Source organism: Scomber japonicus, chromosome 5, assembly GCF_027409825.1.
Source record: "Scomber japonicus isolate fScoJap1 chromosome 5, fScoJap1.pri, whole genome shotgun sequence".
Classification (NCBI taxonomy): Eukaryota; Metazoa; Chordata; class Actinopteri; order Scombriformes; family Scombridae; genus Scomber; species Scomber japonicus.
Window position 1 is genome coordinate 25,222,382 of NC_070582.1, and position 16,687 is coordinate 25,239,068.

Genomic DNA, 16,687 nt, shown 5'->3' on the forward strand with positions numbered 1-16,687 from the left:
TCAAGGCAGAGTATTCTTTGTAATGAATAATAGAATATTCTCAACTATTGAGAACAAAAATTATCTAGTGCCTTTAGTGTGCTAATTCAACAACATTGGTAACACAAAGGCCTCCTGACTGGCAGCGCTTTCACTGGGCTGTGACCAAAGCAATAGAAATGGCATGAATGCCTCTGCGTTAATTTGCAGACAGGGAGATTCCCACCTCTCAGCCCTAATTTTCCTGTGTGAGCCCCTGAGGTTTGATACAATGCAGACTGAACTCCTCCTGTCAGTCTACGTCCCCCCGTGGTTCCATTTGGAAGAAAAATACAAATATGCTGCAGAGTTCTCGCTGGACTGTGACCAGTGCGTGTAGGTGTATAAACACAATGTGAGAGTCTCTGCAAGACATTTCTGTCAATATTTCCATGAGTGATGTGTGGGAATGTGGAAACAAAATCCAAGCAGGAGAGATAGTGTTAGAGGGAGAGTTAGTGTGTGCATTTATGTTTGAATAGTTGTCTGTGTGTGTGTGTGTGTGTGTGTGTTAATATAATGGACACTGTGTAGGTATGCAGATAAACTCACGCTCAGAAGCAGGCACTTGTTCTCCTTGATGGCACCCAGGCAACCGAGGAAGCCTGTTACCATGACGATGGCGCCGATGGCGATGACCATGTTGGCAGCCGACAGGGAGGGGAATGAGGGCGAGAAGGTGGCGAAGCTGCCTTGCGACACAGAGAGCCAGATGCCCACGCCGAGCAGCCCGCAGCCACATAACTGCAAGGAAAAAGATAAGGCAGACAACAAGGTGAGACAACAAACAGAGAGGTAAGTTGCTCTCCTTAGGGTTAGCTACAGAAATCATTAACAGCCAAGTTTAGTTTTAGCTCTCCCCTGGCAGAACAATATAGTAATATACAAAGTAATGTTAGCTCTAAATGAACACAAATCCCAACTCAAAAAGCCCAGTGCAACAGGCTCAATTTCCCTGGCTGCCCGGGGAATTGTCCATGCAATCATCCATGACCAAACACCCCTCAAAAAACAAGGGGTTTTACACCAATTACAACTATGATAAGCCAATAACTGCTCTGCAAGAGATTAGAGCAAAAAATTGGACTTGGGCCGTGCTGGTTCTGCACGTTTGAGCTGATTACATTAAATCCAAAACAAACAGAGATGTAATTACCGCCACCCCCATCCCCAAAATGAAAACTTCTTAGCTCCAAAATCCCCTGCAGTGGATTTGAACTTCACCTAGAGGGAGCAATTCCCTAATCTCTTCCTGTCACTTTGCCAAGCTCCCACTGATGTGTGTATGCTCTGCAATCTGAGTCCATTAATGCAAGGAAGTGTTTATGGAGGGCTTTGATTGGTGGAGTGAGGCATCCCGCCTGCTGACGTGTTGCTCCATCTATCACAGATAACAGCCACACAGCATGCCCCCCCCCACCCCTCCACTCTGTGAAATATAGGCTAGGATAAAAAGTGGTGACATTTTTGCCTGCACCTAATAGAATGAAATACCCAGGGCAATCTTACCATGGATTAAAAAAAAAAATCTCAAATGATGTAAAATATGGAAAGGCGCCATGGTAAATCATTGCACTGCCACCTTTTCTTTCCCTCCTTTATTCGCAGAGCTCCTCTCTTCCTTTCTCATCTTCGCGCCGCTGCTTCACATCACCTAAATGCCTGTCAGCAATATGTACAACAAACCTGCTGTGCACGCAAACAAACACACACCGTGCCGCTCACAAAAAAGACAGTATACACACATCATCATCATCATCACGTAGGAATCGTGGATAAATCTCAACTGCTTTCTTCTCTTTCTGAACACAATCATGAATCCACCACATACTGTGCTAATTTTATTGAGTTGACAAAGTTGAACTGACAAACAGCACAGCTGATAATAGACCTGGAAATGTGCCGCAGCACTTAAAGAATAAACAAGTGTAGCATAAGCCTGACAAACAAAGCACCTAACAAGTCTGCTGAGTGGCTTTCAGCGATGTTAGGTGACGATGTAAAAGAGTAACACTTAGGCTTCAGATGCAGGCCTCATGAAGTGATGAGAGAAGCTTCGGGTCTAATGAGTCCTATAGGATCTATAGATACATAAACTGAATCCGAATAACCCCATCTCAAGTGTCTGAGGAGTGTAGTTTCACTCTCATTAACCTATGACCTTTCAGCAGTGAGGTTTGACTTTGTGCAGGTTGACCTCATTGGATGAGCGTGCTTCAGCACAGGAAGATGAGTGATACACGAGCTCTCCTGAGAACCAAGAAATGACTAGGCAATTAAAAGCGAGGACAAAGAGAGAAAGAATCAGGGCTGCACGTAAATAGCTCAGGGTAGATAAAAGTGCCGCTTGAGAGTGCTCAAATTCCTGCAGATATTGAATGTGCTGCCCAAGGTATGATTTTATAAAAGATTGTAGCTGGTGTGAATAAAGTCTGAGCACTGCTGTCAGGGTTGGGGGGCTGCCAACAGAGCCCGACACTTGTTTAGTCACGTATAGATGGTGGTAAAGTTGCATATTGAACGTGTTCTGAGTAAGACCACACCTGAGACAGAAAGAAAGAGAGGTGCGATGGACTTTCAATCATCCAATGTCTAAATAATTCAAGCGCATCTGAATTCGCTGGGAGGCACCCGCTGGCCCTTTGTGCTTCCCTGATTAAAAACGGGAGAATGAAAACGTCAATTGAAAAAGCTGGTAAAGGTCATGTCCCTATGCAGAGCAGCTAATATAGGGGATCACAGCTGACACTCCTCAGAAGGCCAGATTATATAGAGCATGAGTAAAGGTTCGAGGAAACGGGAGGAATAGTACATTTAAGAGGCCGGCTATATAGATTGGATTTACAGCCTGGTGGGGGTAGCACCGGGAGATTTAAGCGTCCAGGTGGGTAGGGATACAGTGCCTTCACTTAATTGTGTTTAATGCCCGGTGAAGGGAGCTCGTCCAACTGTGTCGCTCTCTTAAGCGACTGTGAAACCACCTAGTCCCCCCCCCCCCCCTCCTCCTCCACACACATTCAATCTGTCTGATTTGTCTTTTAAAGTCTACCACAAGCACAGTCTAATCTCCATTCTGCTTCTACTACTACTACTACTAATACTACTACTACTACTACAACAACATGCTGTCAACAGACGCCTGAGTCAATGCCAAAGGAAATACCTAACAGTGTAATCTCCAATCCCATTGGTCATCTGACCTTGGCGTGTGTGATCTTGATCCCAAGCCTCACTGCTGAGCTCCTGATCCTCTTTTAATTGTGGGATGGTCATGTTTTATTATCCTATCTGCAGGTAAGGATCAAGGACTCCCCAAATGCTGAGGAGGCTTGTAAACAGTCATGGAGAAGATTTACTATTAAGGCAGTGCTGCAGTGTCATTGTTATTGTATCAGTGTGAGTGTAGATGCTGCAGGGATATGATTAAAATTTGGGCTGGATGAATACATCGTCCTATTACCATATTTTCTAGGGATGTGCGAATACAGAAATAAAAGTTTACATAATAATGTCCCAATGTGTTTGTGATCTGGGCATTGTGATGCAAGTCAATACAACGACTGACGCAATGACTTTTCTCAACTAAGACCACTGCCCACGCTTCTTATCACACACAGTTATCATCTGCCAATCACCCAGTGAGAATGTCCCACAGCACTACCAACCTTACCACTGTTTACATAAGATTATTTGCTGGTTGGTGTGGTCCCTCGTCTGCCAGTTTATCTCTGGAACTTGACGCAGAGGGACTCTATACCAATTATCTGTGCAGATAGAAACAACCAGCGCAGGAGCTTGGGGCTATTACTCTGCTTTCACTGTCCCTTCACTCCATGTGTGCAGCTCTACAGGGCACGGACCCATCATTAAGTAACTAAGGGTGATGCTTGACAGCCAGCATAGTCCACTACTAGTTCAACTTTAACGAGCTTCAACACAGGATTGACCTTTTTTAGAACTCTAGGTTTTCAAATATGCATTTCTGCTTTAGTTAGACACTGTCAAAACAACTTGGCTGCTTTGTCTTGTTGATGTTCCCATGCATACATGGAGTGCAGAGACGCTTACTTCATATTTATCATGTTGAAGGTTTCATTCATATTTGAGGCTGATAGGAACACATCTTCCAGCTGTGATAATGAAAATTCTTTGCAGTCTGGAATACAAACTGACTGCTCTTAACATTGAACTGAGTTTGGAAAGTTAATAACACTTCTACTAGGAGGGAGGTTATATTGGGTGAATGTAATTGTATTTAATACAAGGTCTTTTTTAAAAAGAAAAATCAACAAATAAGACTCAGACGAGGTGACCTTTTCATACATTTTGAGAACACCTCTGTGGTAAGCTAGAATGTAGTCCAATGTTTAAATGTCATTTGTGGGAGAAGTGACAACAGGAGCCCTGCAGAGGAGCGAAGTAGAGGATAACATTCACTTTTTGGTGGCGGAAATTGGAGGACATGCAATGAGACTCTATCTAGCTGGATGAATGAGACCCTGCTGTTCGGACCCTGTAACAAGCTCAGGGTGAAAATAATTGCAATAACACTGTGCGAAGATACTGTGAGCCAACTTTCCAAGCAGGAAGACGAGGTGAGAAGGGTCAACCATAAGGTGTGTGTAGCAGGGATAGAAGGCATTAAAGCCAGAAAGATTGGATGGACACGTGAGATGTGTATAAAAGAAATAGATATTGAGCTTTGAGGGAGAGAATAAGAAGAAAATAGAAGCTGACCCTTCATCCGAGTGGCTGGCTTGGAGAATTATCAGTTGCCGCAGTAACTGGCTCAGTGACACAGAGTCACCTGACACAGGACCCCACTTCAATCTCCCAGAGAAGAAGGGGGTCCGAGGGTTGGATGGGTGTTATGTGTGTTTATGTGGAAGCTGGAGGACTTTGACCTTTTCATACTCTGAACACTCAGAAAGGTCGCCATGGGAGCACGTCCTGTCGTAAAGAATGACAGCTTTTGTCAAATTACTGCTGTCCTCTGTGACTAGTCCCATCACAAGGGCTGAATGCCCCTGTGAATGAGTTTGTGAAGTTTTGAGTGAGTGACTGAGCGAGGTGTGTGTGTGTGTGTGTGTGTGTGGCTGTGAGTATGTGTGCTTTAGTTTAATAAAATCTTTACAGCAAAAAGCCACAAGTCAATATTTGCTCAATGAAGAAACCATCTTTGGCACAGAAATAATAATAATAATCTTCTATAGACATCTGCTTTGCCACTTTGAAAACCAACCTTATAATTAGAAAGCACTTCTACCATTACAGCACAATAAACCATAAAATTGGGGAAAATGCCAGACTGACTGCACTGCTCGAGGATGAAGCCACTTTATCATTTTACAATTCCCTTTGCCCTTTACCTCAACTCCATCTTTCTTTTTATTGGGAAGTTTTTTTTTTCTTTTCTTGCAGCACAAAATATATTCTGCTTTTGCTGGCATTGATTTTGCACTGAAATGAAGACAGAGGATATTCACCTCAGAAAAAAAAAAAGATTATTCATTTGTCGCCATGTGATCCTGCAAGCTTGTGATTCATGTTACCGTATAAACACTAATGGCCTGCCAACTGTAAGAAAAAGAAACAGAATCGCAGTCTGACAAACAGAATAAAGGTATTGTAAACATCAAATAGAAGTAAAAAAGGCCTAAAAGTAAAGACAGGTTATTTGTATTTGCTACCGAGCAAGTGGAAAAGGTCTTGCTATGAAACAGCAAGACATGCTGTTAAAGAAAAAGGAGTCATTTCGTGAGTAGTTTCAAGACAGTGTTTGTGTATTCCTGTCAGGAAAGGTTATATTTTTAAGATTTATTCATGACAAATAACTACTTTTGTTGTATTTGTCCTCCATGGTGACCACACTTGAGCAAACAAAACAAAAAAAAGCCAAGGTGACAAGAATTTTTTTCACATTATCACTGTTGATTTATTCCTTGACTCACCTTGTTTTTTTTAGTTTGCTCAAAAGGCAAAAAAATAAGCTATTCTCATTAGATCTAAGCTTCATTACACAACAGCTTTATCACACCAGACACAATGCATTAATAGCAATTTGAAAACTGTGCTTGGAGATTTGACACTGGCTATTAACAGTTCTTTGCTGGATCAAAGTGCACTGCACGACATTGCAATGAAAAAAGTAACTAATTTCAGCTGGCCACTTAACAGCCTCTGCAGCACAATTCAACACCCCACTGACCATTTGTGTGTTCAGCATGTTACAAATAGCCCTTTTTTAAAAACACACAGCTTCCCTTTGTCATTAGTCATGGTTAGCCATTTATCTTTGTTGCACGCTTTGATTGGTTGTAAATGATTAATATATAGTAAGAAGTTAATTGCACTAGCAAGAAATAAAGCTGTGTATTTAGCCATATTAGCGCATGTTAGTGTTTTGAAAATGCTCAGCATACTGATTGCCTGCAGAGAAGTAAATTATACTGTAGTTAAGAAGCTTTTATGGACAGTTTGATTTCACTATGAAGGAGCAAGCGACAAACTACAATGTGTAACTGTTTCATACCCAAAAACAGGTTCTTCAGTTGACTATGAAATATTTCGCTTGCAACAAATATCTAGATAGGACACTTCGGGCAAGGGAAACTGCTACAAGGAACATATTTATGAATAAAAACAGACCTCTTGTGTTGTTCTAGTGGGAAATAAACCTCTAACCCTTCCATTATGAAACCTATGTGTTTCAGTACAGCCCCCTACGCAATATTTATCCCGATGATGGTACAGTAGACAAGCTGATCTGTAGGCAATATACATCTTTCCAGTAAAAATCCCCGCCCCTGTCTCTTCGGGCTTCCTAGGGGCATCTTAGTCATTCCCCAGTGAATACTGTACAGCCAATGTGAGTTGTATAACAAGTAAATTATTCACAGGGTCTGCGATGGCGGCTTAGGGAAACAGTGCTTTCAGGCTCAGAATAAACACTGCATGAATTCAAAAGGCCGGGACAGATGCGGAGTGTAAGATTAAAAAGCTATATCTGCCTGGTTAAAGTTTCATTCACCCAGCGGAGTCCTGGCGGGCTCACACAATGCGAGAGATTACCTAGAAAATCATGCTGTCTGACGGACCGGCTGATAACACAGCATGCTACTTTCTATGGACATGCATCCTTTCATTTGTGGACAATTTAGTTTTTACGGGGGTCAAGTACATATTGTCTATACATTTCAAATTGCTTTTGGCATCTCCGAGGACTCTAAACACATGATGTGACACAGAGAAAAAGACTTGTCTTTTGAATTCTCTGCTGATATGTTTCCATAGAGAAAGAGTTCACACCATCCATCACATGCCTAGTCAAGCATACAGAATGGTGCAATTCAGTGGTGGTTATGGTTGGATGCTTTAGCCTCCTTTACCCTGTTTAAAGGTTCTTAGTGATGCACCTTTCTATGATGCAGGGCCTGCCATGTCTCTCTCTCTCTCTCTCCCGGGAAGAGCTGAAAGGCCTACTCACTGCAAAGTGACTCGAAATCAATTGCGCCAGGAAGGATTAAAGATAGACAAGCTGTTCTGTGCCGGTCCAGAGCTATCCCTGCTGTCTGCACTGACATATCCACACTCTTTCACACCTGACAACAGCCTCTACCCTTAGAGGACAAGACAAAAAGAAAGAGAGCAAGGACAATGTCAGAGGAAACGCTATTAGACATCCCTGACTAATTCTGCTGTTAGATCTCTACCATCTCAACAAGACTCTTCAATCAGCCTAAGAACCCAGAGGCACTTCAATTATGCATCGAGAACAAGTAGGGGAGGACCAGGAAGGGGAAAGTCATCCCATGACTGAAGCCAGAAAGCGAGGCAGCTCTGTTTGCCACTGTCAAATAGAGAGTGAGAGCGTGGATGGAGACTCAGAGAGACGCATAGGGAAATGGGGCCTGCAAGCCAAGCTCAGAGTACAAAGCTCAGAGCCAAAGACCAAAGCCATGGTCCAAGTGCAGAAAAAACATTGCCACAGGAGAACAGAGCTCCTTTACTTCTTCATGCTGTGGATGCAGCGCGGCTGCAGGGATGACAGCTGCCATTTCTTACTGCTATCTCTTCCTTGTCGGCTCCAAACCAATGCTTAGAAACCCAGTGTGCTCAGTCCTTTAAAGAGATGAAGGACCATAAAAATCCCAGTGATGTTCTAATGAGGACATTGAGATATAAATACATAAACGGAGCTGATAACAGAGGGAGACGTTCCTAACACAAGGCGCTAATTAAATGTGAATATTGCCGCTTGCTGTTGACATCAAAGGTGTTTATGAAGATATCTTACGAGGCGTTTGCGTACAATAAAAAGTCAATGTGTTAAGAAAATAAATATCTATTTATGTGAAGGCAATGCTTTTTTATGAGTGCCTGTTTTCTCCCACATAAACTGCCTTGCCTGTAGAGGCACACAAACATTTGGCTCGTATAAATATCTCACTCTGGTCTGCCAGTGCAGCCATGCCGAAAATCCTCAGAGGCGGGCAGACGGTTGGGCAGTCTCCCATTGAGTTTCACTAGTTGAAGGGCTTAATGAGTGTGCTGGCTCAGCAGAGGAAGAGCATGGCCAGAGATGTGTGTGTTAGACAGGTTGGACGCTCGACCTGTTCCCTGCACAGTACCTGGAGCAGAGGACCAAAGGGCCGAGGAAATGGGAAATCCCTAATGCACCTTATGGCAGATTTAGAACCTGACGCGTCAGATGGTTTGTTACAAAGACCCATCTGAGCAGTTGTCCTTCGAAACAGTTTGGAAAAGGGCAAGCACTTTCAAAAAATACTTGGCAGGTGATTGCAGAACCATCTGTGTATCTGTCTTACCTCGTGAGGCAGCTGGATCAGCAAGATCATGTGAGAATCCTCATAAGACACTGATTGGACAAGCGTATAAGGTGAAGCCTGACAAGATGGATTCTTGTGTGATCTTGCGAATCAAGCCGTCTCGCTAGGTAGGCTATAGTGTGCTGTAAGTAAAGCTAGACCTGTACACTCAGTGCATTTCTCTGGTCCTCTTCACTCCTCCTAGTATCAAAATGAGCCCAAGACTGTGAGTGAGAGAATAGAGAGCATTGGCTAAATTGACTTGTATGGCATTGGACTGTTCATGTACAATTCTGCATTTGTGTCCCCTGTTTTTCAAAAACAGCAAAAAAAAACTAAACAAAACAACAATCTCCACTAACATCATCAACAACTGCTGCATTTTTTTCCCCCTAATGGGCATAGGGACTTTATGGGATGAACTGAGGTGACATTGACTGGCTATGGAACTACCAGAAGAGCAAAACATGTTGTTCCAAATGTATTTCAAGTGCCTGGCAATTGCTGGCCTAAAATGAGGTGAAAAGCAGCCTTGGGATTTCTCCCTGGAAATGAACGAAGCACTTGGGCATTAGAAGCGCATTGTTAATGGTTTTATCTACAGGGTCTGTCTGCCTGACCTTGTGCAAAAACAGGCTGCTAGGTTCACTGTGAGCTGTTCAGGGAGAAAGGTGATACTAAATGTGTATGTGTGTGTGTGAGCATGCATTAGATGGTTTATTATCTCATTTCACTTGGAAAAAGCACAGTGTGGGCGCGTGGCCTTGCTGCAGGGGTGCTCTGGCTACTGCATAGCCTACCAAGATCTGACCTGCTACTGCTGACACTGCTGCTGGTGGAGTATAACATCCATTAGAGACACTGTTGCAAGCACATGGCCTTTAACATTTCACAACAATGCGATGAAGGCTTACCCACACTCATAATGAACAGGAAGAATTTCATTTGCCAACGGGTGTGGTGGCTAGAACCCAAAATGAATACAAGGGGGTTACGTGAAGCACAACTCTGTGGCTGTGCAGAAACAGGTCGTGCCTATCTGGCATTTGTGCTTTGCAGTGTGGTGGAACTAATTTTTAACAAATGCATAAGAGTAAAATTGTGAACATCTAAGCATATGTTTATTCCTGGAGCAGTGGTACTGTGAATGGAAACACTTCTGTTATGCAATGCAAGGCATTATGCATCCCTGGAGGGACAGAGAGAGATGAAGACGCAAAATATGCACATCCGCTTAAGTGAAAACCAGAGCACCAGGCGGATGCCTAGCGAGAAAAGAGGATATTCAGATTGAAAGACATATAATCAATAGTAACTCTGCATGCCATGCCACAGGGTAAATGACTATTTTCCTGTACTTATAAAAGGCTTTTTAATACGCTTTTCTCTTCATATAGCAAGTTATTCACCACACTGTTAAAGACAGAGCTAAGATACTGTTAAGAGAGAGGTTTGCTAATGTTATTACACCTCTTGCTATGAAGTGATAAAGTAGCCTGACTGTGTACTACTGAGCCTTTTATTATCAGTCCTGTTCCCTGTCACCTTATATCTTATTATTTTCCCCCTTTTCCTGCTGTAGGAAACATTATTTTTTTTAGCAATCTTTACTAAAGCATGTTGAAGTATGTCCCATAATTCATGCCATAATTCATGCTGTATTATGTGTCTTTGGGAATATTGCAGAACTTCTGGAATAAGAGACTACTTCAGAACACAGCCTCCTTCTCCTTTTCTCCCTTCTCTTTTAGTCAGTTTGCTGCACCACAAATCCTGGAAAATTGACTTTCTGCTGTAAATGTGTGCCACAGCTGACTTCATTTTAGAGATAATAAACTTAGATAGTGAGAAAACACGGAGTGAAAACAAGACCTTACATTAACCAATCCAAAGAGCCAATCTGTATTCATAGAGGTGTGGGGTGTCTGTGGGTGCCGTTTGAATGTTGATGACGCTCTGTCTGCATCTGCTTCTCATCCAGAGGGGAACAGGGAGGGAAGTGATTCTATTTCACCTTTGGCATGCCAGCCACAGCACCTGAATCTTGTTTAAAGGCCAAAAAACTGCTCATCCATCATTATAAAAATGTACTATGTAGACAAGACTGATGAACTGGAGAAAACATTGTAGCCTTGATAGCTGTAGTATTTACAAAAATTACTTTCTTAAAATACTTCATCTTTAACCACAATGAGACTTTTTTGTTTAGGAAAAAACTTTTAATGTGCCTCCAATTATATTACATTGCCATATAAGGATGCCCTCATCAGTGTTCTCTGTGGTAGATGGAGCATCTCTCCCTCTTTATACCTCTAGTCTACCTCAGAATCCAGTTGCTTCTTTCTATTCATTCAAAACCAGCTCAAATGGGATGATGGGGTGAGAATTAGAGGTATTGCGGTGCATCTGTGGGCTCTGTGAGGATATGAAACTTTTCTCAGAAGGCACCCCAAAGATATGACCTTCAGTCAGTACTTGAGAGCTATAAAGCCTCTTCGACAGTTTCCACTCAATACACACGCATACACACACAACACACTCCTGCTCTGCATTCATGCCACATGCTAATATGGATTGAGATCTGAGCACAACTGCTTAAATAACAGCCTCTCTACCACCACCACCACCACCACCACCAAACGTACACTTCTGCTAGGTGTGATCTTCCCTTTTTGACCAGTGTTAAGGCTGATTTATGCTTCTACGTTGGGTTGACGTCAAGCCGACAGCATACCTAAGCAGAGCTCTCTGTGTAGCCGTGAACCCCTAACGTGCACCTCCCCAGAAATGTAACTACGCGTCGAGGCAATGCAGACCGCCAGGGCTGTGATTGGTGTGCTTGGTAGCAACGTATTTCCGGTATTGGGAAATTCATTCCGGTCGCCTGCCTCTGCCCCGCCATTTCTATCTAAGTAAACACAAACACAATGGACCAAGTCAAAGAGCGTCTAATCAAAGAAGTTAGAAAGTATGAGCACTTGTACAATTCACCATTGCCCTATTACAAGGACAGCCAGATCAACTAGAGACACCGATAACCATTCAGGAAAGGAGCACATCCCCCTACCACTCTGGCGGTGAATTGCACCATGACAAAACACAACGAGATGGATAGACGCAGAACTTTGAGCACCGGCGTAGTTATGGCGTGGAGGTTACATAGAAGCATAAATCAGCCTTTAGGGTCAGGATATAGAGGCAAGGTTGATGGCACAGAGAAGCTGCCTCGACTGGATCTGCCCCTGTTCCTCTCCTCTCCGATCCACCCCTAAACGGCTCATTGGAGGCGCCTTTACAGTTGACATGTTAATTAGTGCAGAAGGGAAATGGACTGTGTAACTACTCTTTTCTGGTCAGCCAATGCCTCAATCCCCATCAGCCCCTCATCTCGATGCACTGGACCGCACAAAGAGACATATCACTAAATAATAGCGGGGCATCAATCCCTGTATTAATGTTATGATATAATCATAGTTGTATTATTTGCTGTAATCCACCTCGGGGCGGTAAGAGAATGGGACAAGGAGAGTAAGAGAAGGGAGAATAAATGAGGCTTCATTCAGGCAGTCATGTTGTATTGAGGATGCTGTAAGACGACTCCATCAGTGACCTACGCTGGACAGTCAACACACATCAACTCCCACAACTCCACTCCCCAGTCTGAGCAAATACAAGGTCAGGAAAAAGACCAGTAAATAAAAGATATAAGCTGTAGGCATCAATAAGATGAAGAAAGGTTAAACAGTAATGTTCCTCCTTAGAAAGAACAGAGTTTTCTTGTTTTGAGGGGAGGGGATAACTACCATGGATGACAGACTGAAAGAGGAACATTTGGATCAATGGCCGCTCAGACACAGTATTGGAATAAATCAATACTCATTAGATCTGCACTAAAGTCTGTCAGAAAAAAAATACTCTGTACTCTACAAACCTGCCTTGAACCTGTCATACTAACCCTTTCACCATTGTATATGTTATTCCCTGATGAGCGTGTGAAAGATAAGGAGCCTGTTTCATGTCGGAGCAATCCGAGAACTCTTGGTCAGCTGGTGCAGAGAAGTGTGAAGTCGCTCAGTTGTTTCAGTTGGTGCTTTAAATTACACCCCCATCCAGTATGTGCACACACACACACACAAATACACACCTCTTTGCATATCCCACAAGTGTGCATATTTTATAACACTTAGCTATGGATGGCTTCAAAATGCCCTGTAGGGATGGTTAATATGGGCAGGAAAAGTACTACAGTCATTCATTTTAATGACAATTTATATCATCTTCTTTTATGGTATAAGGCCAGACTTCTAATTTTAAAAGTTGTCCTATATATTCCTGACATTTCACTCAATCTTTCTTTTCATAGAATTTAATGTAGATGATATCGATACTACGATTTAACCACTTTCTAGTTATTGTCTATGTGGTTGAGATTCTATTTTTATCTGCTGCCAACAGTCCCTCTGGTGGATTAAATAACCAAGAATATCTCTTCAAGACTTGGACCACTATATTAGATTAGACTGTTATAATCAGTTAAACCACAGCTCACTTTGGTAAAGCACTGGCCAACTGTCTGAATGAAGTGTCTAAGTATCTGCAAGACTTGAAAAGACTGGAGAAAAAGAGAAGAAGAGAAGAGAAAAGAGAAAAAAAAATGTAATTAACTGTATAAAATGGATATCTGCAATACCAAAATGGCAGGCTTATGCTATCAGGCTTATAATTACTTCTAAACAAAAAGACCCTTTCATTTACCTCTTGAAAAATCATAAGCTCATCACTGCAGAGCATATTGTTAAAATGACAATATGTTCTGTGAATAGACTATGATTAAAGAAATTGTGCAGCGTTACGCTCACAAAGCCACGTGTGTGCCTATCTGCTGATTGCATGTGTGTGTATATGTCATTTTCCAGTTGCCACTAGTGACCCCCAGTCATCACTTGAAGAATTCTAGTGTCGGCAGTGGAGTCCTGCCTGTCATCAGACACGGGTTCAAAGACAAAGCTAACAGGGAGATTAGTTTCAACAGAATATTGTGTGTAATTTCTGTACGTGATTGCCACACTGCCACACTGGCTGTTAGCTTGGTCTCGAGCCAAGGCATGAGTCAAAGCGAGAGTGTGCAACATTTTGTCAAGTACTCTCAAATATGAAATATGGTAATTCTAAAAGACTTTAACCTTTCCCTTTTTTAGTCAGTGGAGCTGTACACAAATGTTGTCATCTCGCTTAAAATAACTGACACCATCGCATATCCACTTTAAATCACAGCTAATTAAAATCAAGGCAGCTGAAAGCCCCAAAGCAGGGACACAAAAAATAGGCAGAAGTGGGACAAAGCCTCAACATCAACATCATCAAATATGTCGTTTTTATAATTTAATTGGTCTCAAATTGTCTATTTTTCTTTTCTTTGGTCTCTTTAATATTTTTTACAATCTCTCAGCCTGTCTTATTAGCAGCTTGTCATTCATCAGTGAGGCAGTTTGAATGACACTAACCTGTATGAAAAGTGCTATACAAATACAAGTTTGACTGATTGAAGAGGGTTTTTGAGATTTTAACATGAGATTAGATCAGATAAGACGATTTTGCTTACTCAAAATGTTGTGATGATGTATTTGAGAGGGAGGCTGAGTAACTCTCATGTGGGTAAACTCTTGCTGGCAAACATGGGCTTTCACATAAGCTGACAGGCCTCCCAACTACCTCCCAACCTCCATCCTGAAAAACATGGTTATAGAGTAATACGACAAGATACAAATCTCTGCTGGTGTAAGAGGAATGACCGATGAACAATTATGAAAAAAAAAGCAAAGTGGGAAGTTGTATAGATGAGATTTTATTTGGGATTATTAATGTAATCTTTGCACAAACTGATCCTTGTTGGTTCACATGACTGCGAAACAGAAAAAATGTCATGTATTTCTCAAGCTCTTTCAACCTCTACCCCTCACACTCTGCTGTAAAACCTGTAGTGCAGTGTAGTTAGTATGCAGGGGGTGAGGGTTCACATCAGAAAGCTGTAGTAGAGGTCAGATTTTTAACTGTGACCTCATGTGTGGTAGCAGAGCAGAAAATCTTCAGATTCATTTACTCTTTATTGTGCGCATGTGTATGTGTGTCTGAATGTGTTAAATTTCCCTTTTGGCCCTTGCCGCTTCCTAGAATAGATAGGTGTGTGTGCCTGTTACAGAGTGTTTCATGCCTCTCTGGTTGCATTTGTTAACTGCGCCCTCATGGGAAAACCGTGGCCCCCGGCTGTTTTAGAGACCTGTTAAGCACGCCTGTGGTCCAGGTCAGTGTCAGGGGGCTAAGCTAGGTCAGGTCCCCGGAAGGAAAATGACACAAGTAAGCAAAAACTTACTGAATTATTTCCTGTCACACCAACTTCTTTTTTTTCATAGCAACACCCACTCATTTAAATGCAAAGTGAACAGGGAGGAGGAGAAGCTGCAGGCTGTAGGTTTTATGTGGGAGATGACAGCTGACGGGTTCGTCATTTGAGAATCTCCTTAGAATAGCAGTTATGAATAAATACCTGGAGTACATCCTGTGAGTTTGGAGCAGTCTGAAACTGTGTTATTCTCTTTTTTTTTTTTACAACCGAAAAAGGGACACAGAGTTCTAAGAGATCCTAAACTATAGTTATTATACTCAGTCAGGCACACAGTTATGGCAGTGGTTGATTTGCTGAAGGAATGCAGTGTCCACACAGGAAGCTTCAGGGACAAGTCAACCCTTGCATCATCTGGGTTGTCCACCTTGAATTTTATAAAAGCTACTATATTTTAAAAGGTTTCTCTGGATGGTAAAATAAATCTGATGTGGTTATTAAAAGAGGAATGTTGTATTTGACTTTTAGTATGTTTGGTTGTTTTTGTGAAGCCTTTACATCTGTGTAAACTACAGAGAACACAGTCATCAAGTAGATGTTTTGTAATATAGTGACCACCATGTTGTGTTCAAATGCCATTATTTCTGTTTGCTGCAAATCTTAAAAGTTCAAGCTTTACCAAGTCAGTACCACCTACAATACAGATGTAGTCAAGGTTATCATTTTTTGGTAGCCATCTTGTATTCTGAAAAGCAAAAAAAGGAAATTTGCTAGAGTTGAGGCATATCCAGTTTTCTCATCCAGTGCATTTCGCCATCACCAGTGTTTCTACAAGAGGACCTGAATTGCCACTTATCACAGAGAGCATTACTGTAGGTCTACATGCTGGGTCAGTAAAACCCTGAATCCCTCTGGCCCATATAATGCAGTAAGGTCAGCTCAAGTCCAACTAGCCGCAGAGCTGATTGAGGTGGTTATATATAGATAGCGCTGGCAAGCTAACTTGTACAAGGGACCAGGCTAGGGTGCTGTCACAAGGCCTATGTTGATTTAGGGTAAGAACTTTAATCTAAAATCAGCCAATGGCGTAATGGAGCCAGACCCTTTTCCATGACACAAACCAGAACAATATTTCCCTGGTGGGCTGAGTAGATGAAGTGAATCAATTCAAAATAAATGGAGGACGATGAGACATTAGTTGTGCGTGCACTAGAGGATGGAAGCAGAGGGTGTAAGAGGCATATTTCAAACAGCAGGGCAGCAGGGAGGGCATGGTGAAGGGGCGGTCAACCATTTACCTCTGTGACTCCATGGGAACATGCCTGTGGGATTCAGGGTACATGATCTGAATAGCCCAGTATTTTGGAAGATGTTAATGCGAGTGAGGCTATGCAGTGTATGTGAGCAAAGGGTTTTAGTCGGAGAGTGGCAGGGTGACCATCTTTTCAATGTCACAGGCACAGTACATGTCACACAGTCTTACAGATTCAAGCTACACAGT

The 16,687-nt window shown here is 42.3% G+C and overlaps 1 protein-coding gene across 1 annotated transcript in view; it reads right to left on the reverse strand.

The window, feature by feature from the left end:
- tspan9a (tetraspanin 9a) overlaps window positions 1-16,687 on the reverse strand; it is a 62,620-nt gene that overhangs the window by 14,448 nt on the left and 31,485 nt on the right. Inside the window, exon 2 of the mRNA XM_053319212.1 lies at window positions 571-762. Coding sequence (XP_053175187.1) covers window positions 571-762 — 192 coding nt within the window. The remainder of the gene's footprint in view (window positions 1-570; window positions 763-16,687) is intronic.